Consider the following 19,368-nt stretch of genomic DNA (forward strand, 5'->3'; position numbering starts at 1 on the left):
TCTTTATTTGTTTTAGTACAAAAACACACACATCCATGTACACACCTGCATGTATGAGGGGCATTCCCCCACGAGTGGAGAGGGGGAGTTACAAAAAAAACAAAAAAACACTGTTGCATCCAAGTTTGTTTGTTTTTTTTTTTACCTGTTTCTTTCATGTTTACCTGTTACCTGCGATTTTTATTACAATTTTCTTCCAAAATCAGACCAAAGGAGAAAAATGTATTTCCTGTTAAATGCTTGGCATGCATTATTAGTATTAATAACACTGAATTTGAAAGTGCTCTAAATGGACATTTATGGCTGTTTGACTGCTCAGTCAAACCCTGTGTTCATTTTCTGAACTAAATTGATCTTTATTCTCTTCTATGTAATTCAAAACATAACAAAGCTGATTTTTTTTTTGCAACTTGGAAAGGTAAAACAAATAATTTGATCTTTGGACTGACAGAAAAAACATGGTTTCAGCACATCCTATGCTTTTCAGTAGGCTAAAAGTTGACAAACTAACAAGAAATAGACTCCCGACTGGAACGGATCAGTCAAATGCTTGGTACAAATCAATTGGGCAGTGAAAATCTTTTCTTTTTGAAGATTTTTATAGCACCAGTATAAAATCTGGTGCTATAAAATTTGTCAGCAGTTTGACCGGAACTGAGACAGGGGCGAGATGTAATTGCTCAGTGCTGGAAATCCAACTCTGAAAAGCTGTGAAACACTGTCTGCTGTCTTTCACACACAGTGTGACATCACCTCTGGTCACAATCTAAGTAATCAAGGTTCTGTGGAAAAACATGCCTGCATGAATTGAGCAGTTTCACATATAGCAATAAATCTGTCCTTTTCCACTCAGTTATAGAGTTAGATACAGTTTGAACTCTTTTTTTTTTTTTTTTAAATGGTTCTACAGGAGAAAGAAACAGTAATTATGATATGCCTCACTTCTACATTTTAGTAGTGGATGTAAAGGACAAAAGTTGTCGATTTTCAGCGATGCAGAGTGAGAGTGCTGCAACTTTGAGCGGATTTTCAGAAATAATTGATAATAATTTAATGTCACTTTTGGATCAATAAAGTATTTTTGAATTGTTTGTAACATAGAAACATTGTGATTAAGATCATTTGATTTTTTTGTGTTACTTATAGATCTTAAGGAAAAATCCTAGCTGGTTTTTTAGCTAACGCCAAAAAAGTTTCACAAAACTGCCAATTGGAATTTGGCCGCCACATTTCAGACTAGCGCACCTCTAACACTTACCCTCGAGCTTTTACTTTGTGAGGCCAATCATACGTCACAAAGTCTTAAAACAGCAGCGATGACTCGGCATTTTGCTTTAGTGCTCCCAGCTGAGTCATTTCAAGCAGGGATCTGAGGATTTGTTGTGGTTAAACCTGAACAATTGGCACAGCTCTCAGGCGACTCCGGCAGCCCCCGCACTATGAATCCCCAGGATTCATACTTGGTGACTAACGTACAACAAGTCAGCCAGGCCGTCATAAACTTTGACACTCCTTGCTTGTTTGTTTTCTCCCTCTGCGTGCGATGTTGCAGTGACACGAGGACAGGTATCTGTCAGCCAGTCAGTCGGAGACACTAAAAGTGTTGAAGTTTGAAGCTTTCGGACATTTTGAACCGTCTTTCATTGTGCAGTGCTCACTGGACGTAGGGAGTGTTTGTTTGTTGCTAAGCTTTCCATGCCGACACACTTTTTTTAAAACTTTTTTTTTTATGTCATACTGGGGTGATGATAGAAAGGAAATCTAATCCCAAATAAAGCCTTGCTTACAATTTTTGTATACAAACCGGTGTACACAAACATCCATTAAACAGCTGTGTAACAGCATGACTCACTGCTCTATCATCTCCCTGCAGAGCAAAAATGGTTTCCACCATAATGCTCTGCGGTGTGCTCGTCTTCTGGAGTGACATAGGAAGTCCTAAGTGGACATTTTCCTGTGTGGACATTCTCATGTCTGACACTTTGGTGATGCAAGCTGTGGGCTGCCATTATTGCTGTTTGAACAACTCTGCCAGTGGCGAAGACCTACACGTAAAGCAAGTTACGTCTGTAACTTCAACCTGATCTAATCTAATCTTAAGCCTTTCTACAGGATATCAGAAGGTGAACATCTTAACTCGAAACAGTTTTGTTTAAAAAAAACAAACCCAAAAAGGTTCTGGAAAGGATCCAATAGCAACCACACAGTGATCTATACTGAGGATTTTAACTAAATCCTGCACCAACTAAAGATTTTACAGTAAGATATATTTTTTAACTATTTGTTAGATAGGACAACGATGCAATTTGGTTATTGGTCAACTGAGCCAGACTATGTGACACCAAAACCTACAGTTGTACTTATACAGGGCCTAAAGTATGATAACATCTACTTTTTACATATCTCATAAATGATAAAAACATGTATGAAATATAATATATACTGCTCAAAAAAATAAAGGGAACACTTTAAGTGTTAAACACCTGTTTAAGTGTTCCCTTTATTTTTTTGAGCAGTGTGTATATTTTTTTGCTTTATTTGGTTAGTTAGAAAAGGACTCTGTACACAGACCTTTAGTGCTCTGCAGGAGAGCAACAAAGAGCTTTAGCAGACAGCATAAAAGCTAGCTTGCTTCGTAATATTGTTTTTGTTGTCGTCGTCGTTACTTTGACCATCTATCTGCCATAGAGAATAAAGCTTTAGGAAATGTTGGCAGCCAGTTGGAAGACTGTACCACATAGTAAGTTTATTTACAATCTAGAAAATACACACTAATGTTACAGTTAGCCATGCTAGCTATGCTAACTGCTAAGAAAAAAAACAGATTAAACCACTTTAAGACATGACACAGGAATGTGTTCTTTCACTAATTGAAATGAAACAATAGACTTACAAAGTTCTGTTGTTTGGTGGGACATTTCTCAATCTCTCAAGGTTAATTTTTTCCTTTGAAATATTAGTAACTTACTGATAGCCTTATTAGCACTCTGTCTCTTGTAAAGTAGTTAGCAGATCTGGTTTCTGCTTAAAAACCAGGTTTTTCTCAGCGTTTATAGGACATTAAGTGTGCTGCATATTGTTGCATTCATAAGCAGCACTTATGACAATAAAAATACTGTCACTTTTATTAATTATGTTGGCACTGTTCTTGGTATACAGTTTAAAACTTCAGATGTGTTTAGGTTTTAGGACATGGCCCAAAATGACAAAACGTTTAAATAAAACCCCTCTGGATTTAAACAAAATGTTACCGACAGATTAAATTCAATTCAGATATTGAAATTTCATCAGAAATTCCAATACCTGACAGGTGCTGACCTTCTTTTTTTTAAAAAACATCATTTAAATAACATGTTTGTCAATATGAAAACGCCAAAACACAAGGAAAAAGTCAATGTCTCATTTTGCAGCTGTAAATAAATGTAAACAAACTTAGCAACTTCTCTCTTTCTTTTATACATTTTTAACTTTTCCTTTTGTGGAAAACAGATTTTTTAATATTTCGTCCAAGTTAAATTTTCACCTGCAGGAGTGAAAAAAAACAAAAAAACAATTATTATCTTTCAAATCTCTACAGACTGGGTCACACTACCTAAACTAGTGAAGGTTCATCTGGGAAAAAAAACAGGCTCAAAGCAGGCCTTTCACAAGAACAAAGCGTTCTAATTTACTAACTTGTTAGCACAGAGGTTAAAAGATCAGCACAGCGCACATTGTTCTTTCAACTCACGACTGGCCGTTGAGAAATCAGAAGATGTTGCATGTTTTGGGAATTATTCCGAGGGGACAGACAACTACAGAGTTTGACAAACCTGTTTTGTTTTTCCCCCCCCGGAAAGGAATTCATCCAAGCAGTACGAACTAGCTTTAACTTTTACAGCAGGCCTCCTTCCCTGTTCAGACAGTCATTGTGTTGAAACCTTAAAACAAACCTTAATGCAATAAATAAGATGAATTTATTGAAATATTTGGTTTTGTACTTCCCTTACACCTACTCCATTTTTGTTGTTGTTTTGTTTCACCTTGAGAACCTCACATTTTCAAATTGCCCAGACCTATTTATATACCTTTGCACAAGGATGTCTTTGAAAATTTTAATTTGCGAATACTTCTCCTTTTCAGTCGAGTCGAGACACACAGTCAACCTGAAATCAGACATGGCAGCACCGCACTTCTCCCAGAAGTTATGATTTGCGACACGGTCGAGGCGTTTTTGTTTTTAAAGCAGCCTGGACACGAACGGCGTGCAGGAAGTTGTTGTTATTGTACTAAACTGTGTTGCAAGGGAATCTGTGTTGAGTCGTTAAGTCACTGATTTGAAAATGATAAAACAGAACAAAGTGGGTCGAGAGTTGGCCAACGCGTGACGCAAAATCTCTTCTTCTTCTTCACGTTTGTTTTTGGGGAACAAACAAGCAGCACAACACCACTGACTGATGATACACTCTGAAAATTACTTTTAAAGTTTATTCAAAGAAAACAAAAACAAAACAAAACAAAAAATCAGGAAACTACACGACTTCCTGTCATACACAGAGAGGACATAAGTTAGAGAAGCATGGCAGAAACAGAGGAAAACACATCGCCTCACATCCAAGCCTGCAGGGAACGTTACTGCAATGTCACCGTGGTCAAGTAGCGTTACGCGAATACCTGAAAAGAACAACCATGTGTTCGTTATTGTTTCCGTTGTAGGTGGTTTAGTGGGGAGATGATGGAAAACAATAAATATCCAATTAGAAAGAAAAAAAAAAAAAAAACAGGCTCAAAAAAGCAGAACCAAAGTGTAAAGGAACCATAAATACCGTGATGCACACATTAATGTAACGAAACATTGCCTCTGTAAACATTTTCTTTCCACCTAAGGTGAGTGTAATAATATTCAACCACCGCAGTCGCATATTTACGTGTACATAGACTTACAGAAACAACAAAAAACCAGTAAGTTTCTTAACTACCTCTAAAACTTAAGAATACACAATGCTTCAAGTGATTTTTTTTTTGTGTGTGTGTGTGTGTTTGTTTTAATTTTTAAAAAGAATATCCAGGAAGTGGTTTTTCAATAACAATAGCTTCACACGCTTTAAATGCTGCCCTCTTGGCACTTGTTCCAACTTTAACCTGCAAGCGGATTTGCTTTGTCTTCCCCCGCCCCCACCGGCAGAAATCACATTATTCGCCTTTTATTTAACCCATTATTAATAGTCATAATAATCACATTATTTTCACAAAGTCAGCCACTCTCCGGTGGCCTTTAAAGCAAACATGGCGGATACTACTGCAAACGTCAGACAACATCCTCTCCGTTAACTTTTGGAGCGAAGGGTTTGGGACATGAGCTACGTGACTGACAAGAGCCTGTAGGCGTGGCGGTGTGTGTGTGTGTGTGTGTAATTGTTATTGTCAGGAGGGGAGAGGGGAAACACACGCAAGAGAATCTTGTTTGCATCCTGATGAAAACATGTTGGGGCACGAAGTCAGAGCACAAATGGGATTCTCTTCGGTCCTCCCCTCTTTCTTCTTCTTCTTTTTTTTAAACAGAAATGTGCAACTCTTAAAAAAAAAAAAATTTTGTGGAAATGGAGGTAAATCCAGCTGGACCGGATGAAGGAGATCAACGCCGCAGCTCGTTGAACATACAGACGTCTGAAATCTGAAGCAGGTTTAGGGTGAAAGAAAACAGGAGCATCTCTACTGATCAGAATATCTCTGGAAAGTTCGTTTATTTCCACATTTATAGTGAATAGTGCAACTTGCATGTTGATTAAAACAGATTAATTCAGTAATTTTGATGGTGGCGCCTTGCAGCCAATGAAAACCCAGAAATCAGCTTCTCAGTAAAAGGGATTTTTTTTTTTGACACACAAATATATCATCAACGCCATCCAGATAGGAGGTGTGCCAAAAAGTTAAAGAAGATTCATCCAAGAATAACAACGGACTGAAAATGTGTGGTAGAAAACAAAATGGACAAGAAGCGTGAGTAGAGGATGGTGCACCAAAACCCTCCAAGAGTTTGGGGCAGATTAAGGAGAAGAAGACTTAGACGTCACTTCGGAACCAGAGACAGAAGTGCCTTATCTGGATTAATGAGAAAAAGGACTGGGCTGACAAAGTCCGCTTTCCAGATGCAATTAAGTTTTGCCTTTCATTCGGAAACAAAGGTCTGAAGAATCTAGTGGAGAAGTGGAAAGGCACAGAATCTAATCTGCCTGAGGTCTAGTGAGAAGTTTCCATATTCAGTTGCTGCGTTTCCGTTACAAATGTGCACAAAACTTTGTTGATATTCCGCCAATGTCGAATAAAGACAATTTTGCAATTGCTGTATTTCTATTAAATAAGAATAGAAATTAAAATCACAAGAGCATTAGTTTTTCAACGCGATGAGTCAACAAAAAAACATCGTCCTCCAATCACTTCCTGTCGGCTTCTTTTGTGTTTTCCATCAGTAGTAACATCCGATTGTTGAATCACACAAGTGATTTTTTTTCAAATCACTTGAGTTTTTCAAATCACCTGAGTGATTTGAAGAAAGTGTTGCTGGCATTGCACTTTTATAAAATACACAAATTTCAATACAGTAGGAGTGGGGAGACAACTTGCATAAACCTTTTCAGCTAATTTATTTTCGGAATGCCAATTTGTGCAGTTTTAAGGTCAATGGAAACGTTTGGGGAGCCGTGTAATCCGTTGGCTGGTTTTAGGTTTCCATTTGCAGCAATGATCCAAAATGAGAGAAATAGACGCCTTAAAACATGACTCTACCTCTCTGTATTATGAAAACGAAGGAAAATTTGGATGATATTCTGATTCGTCGAGATGCAAATGCACAGAAAACATCGCCTGCTTTTGTTGAAATGAGGAGGAAAAGAAGAAGCTCTGCTCCGTGTTGCCAGGTTGGGGACACTTCATCACGGTAATACTGAAGTCCAACGTGTTAGTTTCAGAACAACAAAGTTTCAGTCCTCACGTTAAAGCAAGCAGGGCTCTCGGGACCCCAGAACACGCTGCTCAGCTCTGAAACGCCGGGATGGGGGTTAAGGGGCGTTGCCATGGTTTCAGAAAACAAAAGCATCTCCACACCTGACGCAGAGGCTCTGCTGCTGCAGCTTTTATTCACTTAAAACTTGAAATTGAAACACCTAGAATCGACCACTTGTGACAAAGATACAAAGCGAAACATCATCTCATGCCTTGGACCACCACACAGTAAGAAGTCTCTCTACATTCTGGACACTTAGTGCATCGAGTACATATAAATAATAATAATAATAATCGATGGAAGGTGAAACGAGCCGAGAGAAGGGGGGAGGAGGGAGAAATTGGAAGATAGAAGTCCGCCTCCCGCACCTGAAACGAAACCTGCTGAATCATGCGTCTGCCTCTCTGCCGCCATGGAAATTCAACTCGCCGACAACACCGAACTCTCCGACCACACATACTTGCACACACATGCTGAGCGTTCTTCTAACATCATCAGCTCATAAACACCCCCACCTTTTTTCGTTTCATTTTTAGTTATTTTTCTAAAGTTACTCATGGAATAGCTACTCACAGCAGTTCAAGTTCCTCAAGTGGAGTTTCAGGCGGGCGGATTTTATCGCCTTCTTCTCGCGGCTGAATGCTGCATGAATGGAAAACAAAAGCTTAAAGACGCGTTTAACGCCGCTCTGTTACACCTCTCTAGAAGAATTCATAAAATACTAATTTGAAACCCACCTGCCTGACTGGTCCTTTCTCTCTCCGTCATCCTATTTTTTTTGTTTTTGTTTGTTTAAAGCAACATCACCGCGCGCCCCCAGCTAAAAACACCTGATCTCACCCGCGTGCTTGTCTGACCCAGAACCTGCTTCCATACACACACCGCCGTCGCGTAAATAAGACGAACTCCCTTCCAAGAGGCAGACCTGCGGAAAGTAGTAGCAGTAGAGGAGAGAGTAGCGTTCGCTGAGCTCCTAGTTTGAAAGACATCGATGTTACTGAACCGACTCGAGAGCACGGAAACGGAAGTGGAAGTTCAACATCGATCCCATCGTAACATGACAAGCACCAAGACAGGCTGAGAGGAAAAGCACACAACGTCGTCTGTCCTCTTTTATTAAATTCACATTTGTTTTAATTTCTACCTCCTTTAACATGTAAGCTATTGGTTTTACTTCTGCAAGCAAGTCGTCGCTTCCGGTATTTCTGAGGAAAGCGGCGACCTTTTGGTTTCTCGGGCTCGTCGCCGCGTCGCCAGGTTGAGGCCCCTCCCCGGAAGCACGGGGGAAGGAAACGGGGTGAGGTTGACGCCGTGGACCGCGCCGATGGGGTCTCAAGCCGGCTGTTTGTCCCGAGGATTGACAGAAACATCATAGGTGGGTTCTGAGATCCAGTGTTAGCGAGGTGTGAGGGCGGGACAATGCGAAGGATGAGGAGAAGGAGGAGAAAAAACTGTAGGGCAGGGCGTGGACCTCTACCAGCTGAGAAGGTTGCTTCGGCCCAGAGTCATGAAGTACACCTGGCTGGAGCCTCCGGGCCGAACGGAGGCGAAGAACACCTGGACGGGAAACAGGAAACGGGTGGGAATTTTATCTGGGGCTTTTGTTTGACAAATTACCGACATGTTTCCTGCAAGAAATAACTCTCCTAAGTTCAAGTATGGAGTTTTACCATCATTTCCCATATAGCTCGTCAAAACTTGGGGTGCACAAAGAAGGGGGTGGGGGGGAAACACTGTCCAAAAACAAATCCAAGGTCTAATTTTCACTTGGCTTTTTTCTCTGGACAAACGGGAAGTAAATTCAGAAAAGAGAGAAGAGAAACTTGGGCAATTTGGACACAGCTGAGCCAACACTGGCTGAAAATGTAGAAAATCATTTCAGTTTCACGGTTTACACGTGCGATCCTCTGCAGATTGGGTTCAATATTAGCATTTGTATGTGCGACTTCTTGGTCCTTTGTTATTTTTGGTTTTTTTATGCAGCAAGTTGAAATACGGAGCCAAATTCAGCAGCAGAAAGTTTCAGAGAACAAGTTTCGGTGCAACTCTGGAACGTCCTGCAGTCATGTCGGCACAGCCATGCAGCCAAAGCAAGGACATGTGATGTAATCTGGAATCAAACCTCTTCACATCCGCCATTCAAACCTCATTAACTTTCTTGCATTTGGTCACTTTACAACCACAAATTTCAAATTGGGATTTTATTTGATAGAGCAACACAAAGTAGTGCATAATTGCGAAATAGAGGGCAGAAAATTCATGCTTTTGAATGTCTTGACAAATAAAAATCTGAAAGATGTTGTGGCCATTTCTATTCAGCCCCTTTTTACTCTGATGCCTCCTACATAAAATTCACCTGTGTGTAATTTAATCCCCAGTCCGACTTAGGGAATTAAATTAAAATGAGCTTCATCATTTCCATTCTCATGATTAATATTTTTTTAAAGGGCAATTTTGTCTACAGAGACTTTTATTCATGGTTTTGGTTGTAAGTGCTTTTATTGTTTTTGGTTACTGCGTTTTATTTTGGATTGAATGATCTTCCAATTCCAGTGTTTAGCATGTGCAAAATTAAAGTTGATCTTTTAGAGGGCAATCTTGAATTATTATGCCATATATTCCTTTAAATTGGTATAAAAAAAATTATATCAATCATCGCAATAATTACTGGGACAATCCATCGTCCACAGGCCTACTGTGACTGAGCTTGATCTATTTTGCAAATGGAGGCTTGGCAACGAGCTTTAAAATCTGTATTTGTAAAACCTGAGCGAAGCACTTTCCTTCAAATTTCCAATCAACTTCAGCTTTGTTTCAGTTTATCACATCAAATCTCAACATGATGTGTTCAAGTTTGTGGTTGTTAGGAAACAAAAGGTGAAAAGGTTTTGTAGGATATGAAGTCTTTTTTTCCCCCTTGCATTTATTCCATCATTCGTTCTCACCTTATCGTTTCTTTCGCAGAGGAACTTGAGTCTCTGGGCTCTCTTATGCATAAAGACTCCGTCCAGGTGACCAGTCTCCACTGAGCGGATCTCTATGGCCTTCTCGCCCCAGCCCATGATCTGGTTGGAGCGAATGTAGGCTGAGGAGAGATTTACAAGTTAATACACTAAGGTTTTTAGAAGTATAGGGTTAAAGTGAACACATACTTAGTAGTACTAACAGCTAAAAACTGAAGCAGGTAGATAAAAATGTAGAAGGGTGCAGATAAATGTACATACATGCTTGTTTATTTATTGTGTAGCAGAAGTGTTCAACTAAAAAAAGTTAGTTGCTCCAACAAATATAAGTAAACATAAGTTCCGCCAGCGATAAAGAGTTATACACATATGGTATTTAGCAGAAGCTATTGCTAAGGTGCTAAATACAACCAACAAAAATACCCATGTGTCAATGACACAACATGTGTTGCAACACACGTTGCAGGTTCAAATTTGTTTTTATACACCTACATGTACGGTTACGCTTTAGCAAGTCATACTTTTATAGCTTAATATAGTTTTGAGAATTGCTAACTCTGTTGCTGGTTTTGCCAATCTGACCACAGCAGGGATTCGGTCAGAAAGCACAATGGACATCCAGTAGACTTTAAACTGTTTACTCAAGGACAGGGTGTGGTTCTACAGAGATGCATTCTGGGTACAAGACAATAATAATAAACATCATCTGTTGCACCGCATCATGGGTGGAGGGTGTGTCTTCATCCACTTCAAAATAAACATCTGGCTACTTGAAGCATTCTCATCAGTCGATAACCAAAACTTCAGCACAGACGTCGAATTTCATTCAACTGACATTTTACAAGACAGCCAAATAAATTAGTGCTCTAGAATTTATGCTAAGAAGTTAATTCAGGGGAAACTAAAGGCTTTCAAAGTTGGCAAAAAGGCAAAAGCGTTGAATGAAAAGCTACCTCAGTTATTAGCGCCTTAGCGGAGCCGTGTCCACTACTGTTGTGGAATCATTGCCATAGCAACTCACCCACTGAGGTGGGCATCTCCCCCCACTGCAGCACCACGTCCTTGGTGATGCGCCCGTAGGTGTTGACGTAAACCCCCTCGTCCTCGTAGCACACCAGCAGCTCGATGCCGTCGGTGTTGGGGAGGATGATGATGGCGTGAGACTGTATGTTGTTCTGGATCTGAAGGCACAGGAATCAGAAGATGTGTCCGTTTGACCACCGGTCTCAGCAACTTTATTACCCAGCATTAAGCAAAGAAGCGAGAAATAGCTGCTCTACAGCTTGGTGGCTAAGCCGTTCACCATGTCGGGGAGTTTCTTACGTGGGTTGGCAGGTAGATGTCGTAGACCGCACCGGAGTCGACGTCGACGGCGTGGAAGCCTGAGCAGGAGCCGTAGATGACCTTTAACCTTTGCCCTTCCTCCACAGTGAGGTCAACCAGCAGGGGCTTGTGCACCAGGTCACCGAAAGACTGTTGAAGACAATAATTTGAGCTCAGACAAACAAACTAGCGGCTCGGCTGTTAGCTATAGCTTTCCCAATGTTCTGTACCTTGAAGGCCATGAACTTATGGTAGGGTTTGGGCGCCCAGGCGTAGACCTCCACCGAGTTCTTCAGAGCCAGAACCAAGAACTTGATCCTCTCGTATTTTACTGGGAAAATAAACATTTAAATGAACAAGCAGGACGACACAAAGAAGCAAAAGGATAATGTTTTGGTCCAGTACCTGCTGCTTGGTTAAAGCTTATCTGCTCAGACGATTCATAATCTTGTAAAACTAACTAGATTATAGTTCACATGCAATCACTATTTTTAATGCATTGTTCCTTTTTTCATGATGGACATAGCTTGAATTCAATCAACTTTTACAAAGTTTACAAAACAGTGCTTTAGTATTCAACATTTTGAAGCTAATTAAACTTTTTCAAAGTTAGCTTAAGGGCTAAGCGAAAAGCTAGCTCTGCTATTAGCACGTTAGCGGCAAATTCTCAAAGGCTTTTGTTTTGTAAAATGTGCGCAAACCTGAGTTTGCACGTCTTCCTAGCTCCGACACTGGACGAAAAAGATAAATCTGTTCCTGAAAAATCTCAGCGTATCTGCACTGATGCAGCCTGCGCAAATTTAAATGAGACTTAATGCAAGTGTTTGTGGAAAAGTTTATTTACCTACACTCCATCCAGAGCAGGAGAAATACTGCATTCTTAAGAGCAGACATGTCTGAGTTTTGTAGGCTGCATCCAAAACAAAGTCTGCTGATTATATGCTTTTGCAAATGAAAGATTTCTACCTTTTAGCAATTGAACAACCCAACATATCGAAGCTAACAATCATCATTTTTGACCTATCAAATCTTTTAGTAAACTATTTAGGAGAAATGAAGAACACTTAATACTTTGTGTGTTGTGAAATATCCAATAAATAGTCCCCTTCTTTCCACATGTGTTAATTCGAGAAATGCACAAACCGGCATCAACTCGAGATCTTTGCTGGGAAATATATTTGTCGACAGCTCCAGTAGAGAGAGTGGAGTTTCCAACAGGAAGTGCTCAGTGGCACTAAAATCACCAAGGACATTCTGCATTTTAGACAGGACTGAGTGGCTGCATGCCCTCTCGGTTGCCACTGAAACAAAATTTCCTAATCGAGGTTTTCCCGCCTGTTATTTATCGGTGACATGCCTGCCTCGGACACATAAACCCGCTCTGTATCATCGGGTGAGTTTATAAACCTGGAGTCTCCCGTTTGAATCCACAGGCGGTCAGATTAACGATTAATGAGACAGTATTTCATAACGGAGGGGTGAGGATGAAACGTTACTAATATTTCGTCAGTGTCTTAGATCGCTGTGTATCTCTGGGAAAATGTGTTGGTGACATGTTGGCAATTCACAAATTAGGAAGCTTAACCTAATCTGTGCATCAACGAGCTTTAACCAAGGATTGGGTGAGTGTGTGTGCCTTAAAAGACTAAACAAGTGAACTCAATGCAACCTGTGAAGCATCTGAAATTAGCTTTGGCTGAAACTAAGCCACAGAGGGAAAATCATGTGATCCCCATTTAGAAGAAAAATATTTATGGACACTCCTAGAGATGAAATTCTTAACATTCCTCGTTTAATCTTACGTACCAACTTTGTAGTGAACACAGCCTTCCAGATCCCCTACGGTGGTCCAGCCCTGTTTCTTCTCCACCTCAGGGTCGTTGTGAAGGATCTTGTTCCTCAGCCAGGATAGGTAGTAGACACGCAGCTTGTTCTTTTTACCTGGCATGGAGCAGGAACGGAGGAAGGAAGGAAGAAAAGATTTTTATTACTGTGATCTAAGCTAACATTTACACGACATGCCGTCTATAACGCAAGACATATGTTGACATCAGAGTATCGATGTGTGTAAAATCAGCACAGCAAAGAAATTGGTTGAGATGAACGGATCAAAAACTTTGTGGATGAGATCGACTGTTTTCCCCTTGATCATCCAATTCTGTAAAATGTCGGAGTCTAAAAAATATTTCTTTCTGTGCATAAAACACACCAACAGTGTAAACATAGCACTTTGTGTCTTCACTTTAGCTAAAAATCAGATAAAGGTTGCTTCAATTACAAACTTAATTGAGATAATTAAGTTTGTAATTCCTTCAATTTCCATGGGATTTTAACAGGGACGTTACGGGAACCTCTGGCAGTAGTAACATCCCGTTTCGTGGGATGCAAAAAAAAAAAAAAGCATTTCCATTGCAGTTCTGCAAAATACACTAATTTTGATACAGCCACCTCATCCTGGTGCCAAAACTTCCTATTCAAAAATGAGTCTTTTTTAAAGTTGGCTCATTTCCATTAAGCAAATTTATTCTCGAAACGTCAAATTGCTTAGTTATATGGTCAACGGGAACAAAGCTGCAGATGCAGTAGGTATTCAGGCAGTTTGCCAGTTTTATATCGTTGGACGAGATCGTTCAGGGTAGCAAAGATTGTTTAAAAGGAGCATAAACAGCTGCAAAATACAGTGAATCACGTTTGTCATCACAAAATCAATATATGCAAAACTGCAACTGCAAAGTTTGATGCAATATCTGCTAGGCTGTGTAATTCCAGTGTCGTGCATTAAAATTATGCTTTCCAAAAATGTATTTGGCAAGTTTAGCTGTTCACAGAAGTTATTAGGAACTTTGTCATCAAGGTCCTGGAACTCAGAGGAAGTTGTGACAAGAGGCATTTCCTGGCTTGCAGGCTGGATGGTCAAAGCATTTTAATGTGTGACTGTCTGGCATGACATTATATCTAAATGACTAACCAATAAGAGAAATCGAAATGGATGCAAAAGGCATAAAAATATGTGAAATGTAAATATTTTGTTGTTTCGCTGTGTCTTTTGGACGCTCTAAAGACGCCACATGCCTCTCTTTTAATTTAAGAATGTTCTGGTGACGTTGCCGAATTACAGAATATCTGATTTTCGTGATCAGAAACGTCCAAGTTGCATTAAATCACGTTCGCTTAAATTGTACGGCCTTTGTTTACGTTGTCTCCTGGCAGTCTTCTTACATCAGTACGTCAGGATGTGGCCTAACTCGCAGAAATTCTTTCACACGTCCCGACGAGCTGAGAACCATCCATGACGTGTAAATAATTTTTACATGTCGGAAATGCAAACGGGTTTCACAGAAGGACATGGACGTGTGTGTGCAACCCTGCCGCGTTTCCTTCCATCATGGAAAAGCTCGGCTGTGTGTCAGAATCACAAAGCGAATACGCACACGACATGCTCCTCACGCAACATCCGCTGAGCTCAAAATGTATGTTGTGACACCGCGTGTGGGCTATTGAGAAAGAGGAGAAGTAGGGATGCGGATGGACTTTCAGTCTGAGAATATTGGGCTTAAATTGGCCCGAAACTCGCGGGCGTCTTTGTTTCATTTGCGAACGCTTTGTTTCTACACGAGAACGCTTTTGTCATGAAGGAATACAGAATGCTGCACGTTTTGCTTGCACTCGCAGGAGTGTGTGTGAAAATAGTTCAAAGAGAGAAGCAGACTGGACAAAAGGAGACAGAGAAAAGGAAGTGAAACTAGTTTTATGTCTCAGAGTCAATTATAGCTTATCTGCATTTTCAGTCTCCAAGCATCAGTCTGTGTCATTGTCCTGGTCTTCAACTTAACCCAGGGTTTCTGCGAGTTTCACATACTCAAATTTAAGACTTTTAAGGACCTCTCTGAATGGAACTGAAGACATATATTGACAGAAATGTACAAAGTTCATTCAGTCAACTGCAGATAAATTTGCACTGAGAAATGGACTCAAAAAAAAAGCTGGCCTGCTAGCTAGTAAGGGGGAAATTAGTAGCTATTTGACAGCAGCCTCAACCGTCTCAAGGCAATGAAGGAGTCTGAGGGACACAAACTTTCGCCTGACAGAAAAGCCCCAGGAAAAACAAAAATAAAAAAAACAAAATACATGATATTGAATAGTATTTAAGAATAGACCATTCTTAAATACGTGATATTTAAGAATAGTCTTAAATTTTGTCTTATATTACAGAGCAACTTACTTTATAAAACGAATACGAGACGTTTTAAGGTTTTAATTTTACATTTGTGAATTTAAGACTTCTTAAGTGCGTGTGGACACTCTGTACCTGCAAAGACTTTGCCACCTAAAAAGCAAAACCTTTGCGTTTTTTTGTACCTTCTGTGAAGGACGTTCACCTGATATAGTGACGAGGACGTTGAGTCCCTCGAGGACGTCCATCTGCTGGAAGCGCCGCCGGTTGATCAGAGGGTAAACTTTCCCCTGACCGCTGCGATCCAGCAGCATCAGGCCGCTCTCTGTTCCCACCAACAGGTTCACGCCTTGAACACAGAGACAGAAATGTATATCAAGGAGAATATCCCACCTGGTAATCCTGCACTGAATCACAGCATGTCTTCTGTGGCATTGTACCAATCTTTAATGCGGGTTTTGTGAACTTGCAGGCTTCGCTGCAGGGTCACAATACAAACAATCTGCTTTTTGAGCAGAAACATCTGTTATGTTATTCTGGTTTTAGGTGACAGACCAACATAAAGGCGACTTTTCCGCATTGCTTTTAAAAAAAAAAACATAAAACTGAAACGTGTGGATTTTTCTCTAATCAGCCTCAATGCTTTGTGGATGCCTTTAGTGATACATCTCTGCCGGGTTTTAGCAAAATAAATCAGTATTTTGGTCTTGGTATAAATTCTGAATTGGATTACGATCAGGTGAGGTAAAGCATCCACACAGCATGATGCTGCCACAACGTTTCATGTGGGCAAAAAGGTTACGCGTCTTTCACATTTTTACTGCATCACCAATGACTTTCTTTTTGCCGCTCACCTGTCAGATGGGTGGAACGTACAACTACTAGTTGCACCATTAAGAATGTTTTTATAAGAAGATATGAATACCATACATCATTTTTCTTCCAAATCTTAATAAAATACATTTAAGTTTGTTGGTAATGGGACCAAAAGAAAAAGAGTTCAAGGCATATGGATATTCTTGGAAAGTACCGAACATTTTTGTTATTTTATTCTTCTAAAATTGAAAATAATCCAAAATGACCTGTCAATTTTTAAAAAAATCTTTAATGACAGTGAATTGTTTCCAAGCAACACATTGTCGTGCAACAGCAGTGATTACTGGACTCTCCACGTGAGAAACACAGCAGCTCTTCCTATCAGGGCATTGCTGACACCCGGTGGTGAAGATGTAAACATGACTTCTGCATTTTCCTCTCACAACTTTCCTCTCTTCTACAGAACTAACAGGACACTCATTCCCCCATCCAAAACAGACGACCTTTACCCCAAAGTGCGGCACACAGGATCTCGGAGTTGAACCTCTTCTTGTACTTGCGGATCTCCGGCGTGTCGCTCTGAGGGCGGGTGTTGACCGGGTTGACGTTGACCACGGAGCCTTTCCGGGACGGGTCGGCCCTCAGCGCCTCCGCCAGTCGGGCGTCGTTCGCGTAGCCTAAAAGGTCAAAGGGAAGGGCTCAGGTGGGACGGTGAAGGAATTTACCTGACGGGGTGAGGATCGGTTAGAAAAGCGTTTTCTTCAAGTGGAAAGTAATTGAGGGCCATAAAATGTTGATCTTTTTAAATTTTTTTTTTTTTGTTGCTATTTTTGTTTAAAATAAAATATTTAAATTTTTTCCCCTTTCACCTGGACAATTATAAACAAAACCAAATTTTCAAATAAAACAAATAAGTCTGATTTCTGTAGAAAAGGGTGCTGCAAACCCATGTGCAGTGAACCCCCGTTTTTCGCAGAGATTGGGTTCCGAAAAGAACCCGTGACAGGCGAAATCCGTGAAGTAGTTACCTTTATTTTTTTACAATTATTATACAGCATAATTAAATGCTCTACATTGAAACCAAAGAAACAAAAACTGTTTTTTTAACAAATATAACGCTTTCTTACAAATAACTACAGTAAAATAATAATTTTAATCGTCAACACGAAGTACAGTAGGACAAATTCTGACTTGCGTATTTCACTGTTCCTCTGACTGTGACGCTGCGGCCTGACTTCATTCTCCAGTGGCTTTTTCTTCTGAAGCCTGTGGTGCAGGTGTGTTTCTTCGAGAGAAGAACATTGTTATTATCGGTAGTTGTTGTTGTCGCTCTTTTTTCTTCTGGGCAAAAATATTTGCCAAAATTTGCCAAGCTGTATATTTAAGTACCGTAACATTATTGGCACACAGGTAGAGAAGAAGCGCGGAGACTGCTTAGCCAATCAGGACGCAGAACACAATGCACTGTGAAAAATAATAAACTGCATAAAAAAACTCCGCGAAGCAGCGAGACTGTGAAAGGTGAACCGCGTTATAGGGAGGGTTCACTGAACATCTGATACATAAATCTCAAGAACACCAGTTGTTTTCTGCATCTTTTAGGGTGTGTATTCTCAGCCAATTTTCACCAACTCAAATTAAAGACTTTTTAAGACCACTGTGAATGCAATTTAAGACTTTAATCGCGACAGAAATCTTCAAAGGGAAATCGCAAATGAATTAAATGAGCCATGACAAAGACGAAGATCATCTAGTCAACTGCTGATATATTTGCACTTACCCAATGCATGTTATAAAGCTAGCTAACGTTACCTTTGCTAGCTAGCTATCTTGCAAAGATACTGGTATAGTGGTAGAAGCAATGGCTTTCAGTCGCAGAATGCACTGAAAATGTCTGCGCGCGACTCAAAAGTTTCACATAACAGTAAAGATCCGCAAGAAAAAGAAAACTACAAAGAATATAGGTAGTTTATTAAACAGTGCTGCCACGGCAACATTTAAGACCTGTGATTAACAACTTACTGTTTTACAATGAATTTAACACATTTTAAGGCCTTATGTTTAGGTACACAAATTTAAGACTTTTTATGGATACGCAGTCAGCATGACAAGATATCGGTCGCTCGTTCTTCGGAAAACATCTTGCTTTATTAGCCAAGTTTACCAAATGGGTGCAGCAAAATCTGCTGTTGAGTAAAAACCACATGATGTTTGTGGCCCTATTTCCAAAACACACATGACAAAAGATAAATACTTTGTGTTGTGCCTTCCACTTTTAGAAGATATGTATTTTGCTTTTGAAAGGCACTGACATTTACTTTGCAAGATTATTTTTCTTTTAAAACTCCATCCAAGGAAAACCAAGTTTGTGCATTTCTTTTTGTGGTCAAGGATTGCGCAAAATCATTTTGAGGGTCGCAAATGTTCACACTTTGGACACCTTCGCTATACGGTGAACTAGAGGCAGAAAATGTTCTTTTAAAACAGCATCTGGAAAACTGATATGATCAGAGGATTATGAGTTCGATATAGAAAATGTTGAGAGTGCTTTCAGTGATTACAGACAGGATCAACCCTTGGGAGTGAGCGGCTCTCATCTGTTTCACCGCTGCTTTCTAGAAATGTTTGGAGATCTGAACAATCAACTCAACGTACAGCAGAGGTCACTGGCTGGTTTCCAGCCGCATTAGAGGAGGCAGGGACTCGGCATACCGGTCCTTAACAGTTGGCCTCGATCACAGCAGCATGACGGTGATGGAAACATGAGGGTGGCGATAAGAGTGTTTTGTTTGTAAACTGGGGTGGATTTTAAACCCTATGAACTCGGCAGAGTCCAAATTACCGAGCCGGGTCTGTACAGATTATTTCTGGGAAGGTCTCACACACTCAGCTTCTAACCTTTGGAGTTCAAAGCGTCTGGTTCTGATTTTGGTTCCCAACCGGAGATCATACGTGCAGCTGGAAGCAGCGTGTAACTCAGGAGAGAGGCTGACTGGTCAGAAACTAAATTAAGGAGAATCTGTTTGATCAAAGAACGGAGGAAACTCTCTGTTTGACCTCAGATAAAACCAAAGCAGAGGGACGGACCTCTGGGATCATAACGAGATCAA

General features: G+C 40.3%; 1 protein-coding gene across 7 annotated transcripts in view; it reads right to left on the reverse strand.

Moving 5' to 3' along the window:
• Positions 1-4,434: 4,434 nt before the first annotated feature.
• The window catches only part of LOC116723020 (mitogen-activated protein kinase kinase kinase kinase 4-like), a 99,758-nt gene continuing 84,824 nt past the window's right edge, over positions 4,435-19,368 (reverse strand). For all 7 annotated transcript variants that reach the window (XM_032567529.1, XM_032567528.1, XM_032567530.1 and 4 more), the window contains 8 exons: positions 16,768-16,935; positions 15,648-15,791; positions 13,075-13,209; positions 11,499-11,599; positions 11,269-11,418; positions 10,967-11,126; positions 9,928-10,067; positions 4,435-8,539 (listed from right to left, as the gene is read on the reverse strand). In XM_032567529.1, coding sequence (XP_032423420.1) covers positions 8,456-8,539; positions 9,928-10,067; positions 10,967-11,126; positions 11,269-11,418; positions 11,499-11,599; positions 13,075-13,209; positions 15,648-15,791; positions 16,768-16,935 — 1,082 coding nt within the window. In that variant the 3' untranslated portion in view covers positions 4,435-8,455. The remainder of the gene's footprint in view (positions 8,540-9,927; positions 10,068-10,966; positions 11,127-11,268; positions 11,419-11,498; positions 11,600-13,074; positions 13,210-15,647; positions 15,792-16,767; positions 16,936-19,368) is intronic.

Source organism: Xiphophorus hellerii, chromosome 7 (assembly GCF_003331165.1).
Source record: "Xiphophorus hellerii strain 12219 chromosome 7, Xiphophorus_hellerii-4.1, whole genome shotgun sequence".
Classification (NCBI taxonomy): domain Eukaryota; kingdom Metazoa; phylum Chordata; class Actinopteri; order Cyprinodontiformes; family Poeciliidae; genus Xiphophorus; species Xiphophorus hellerii.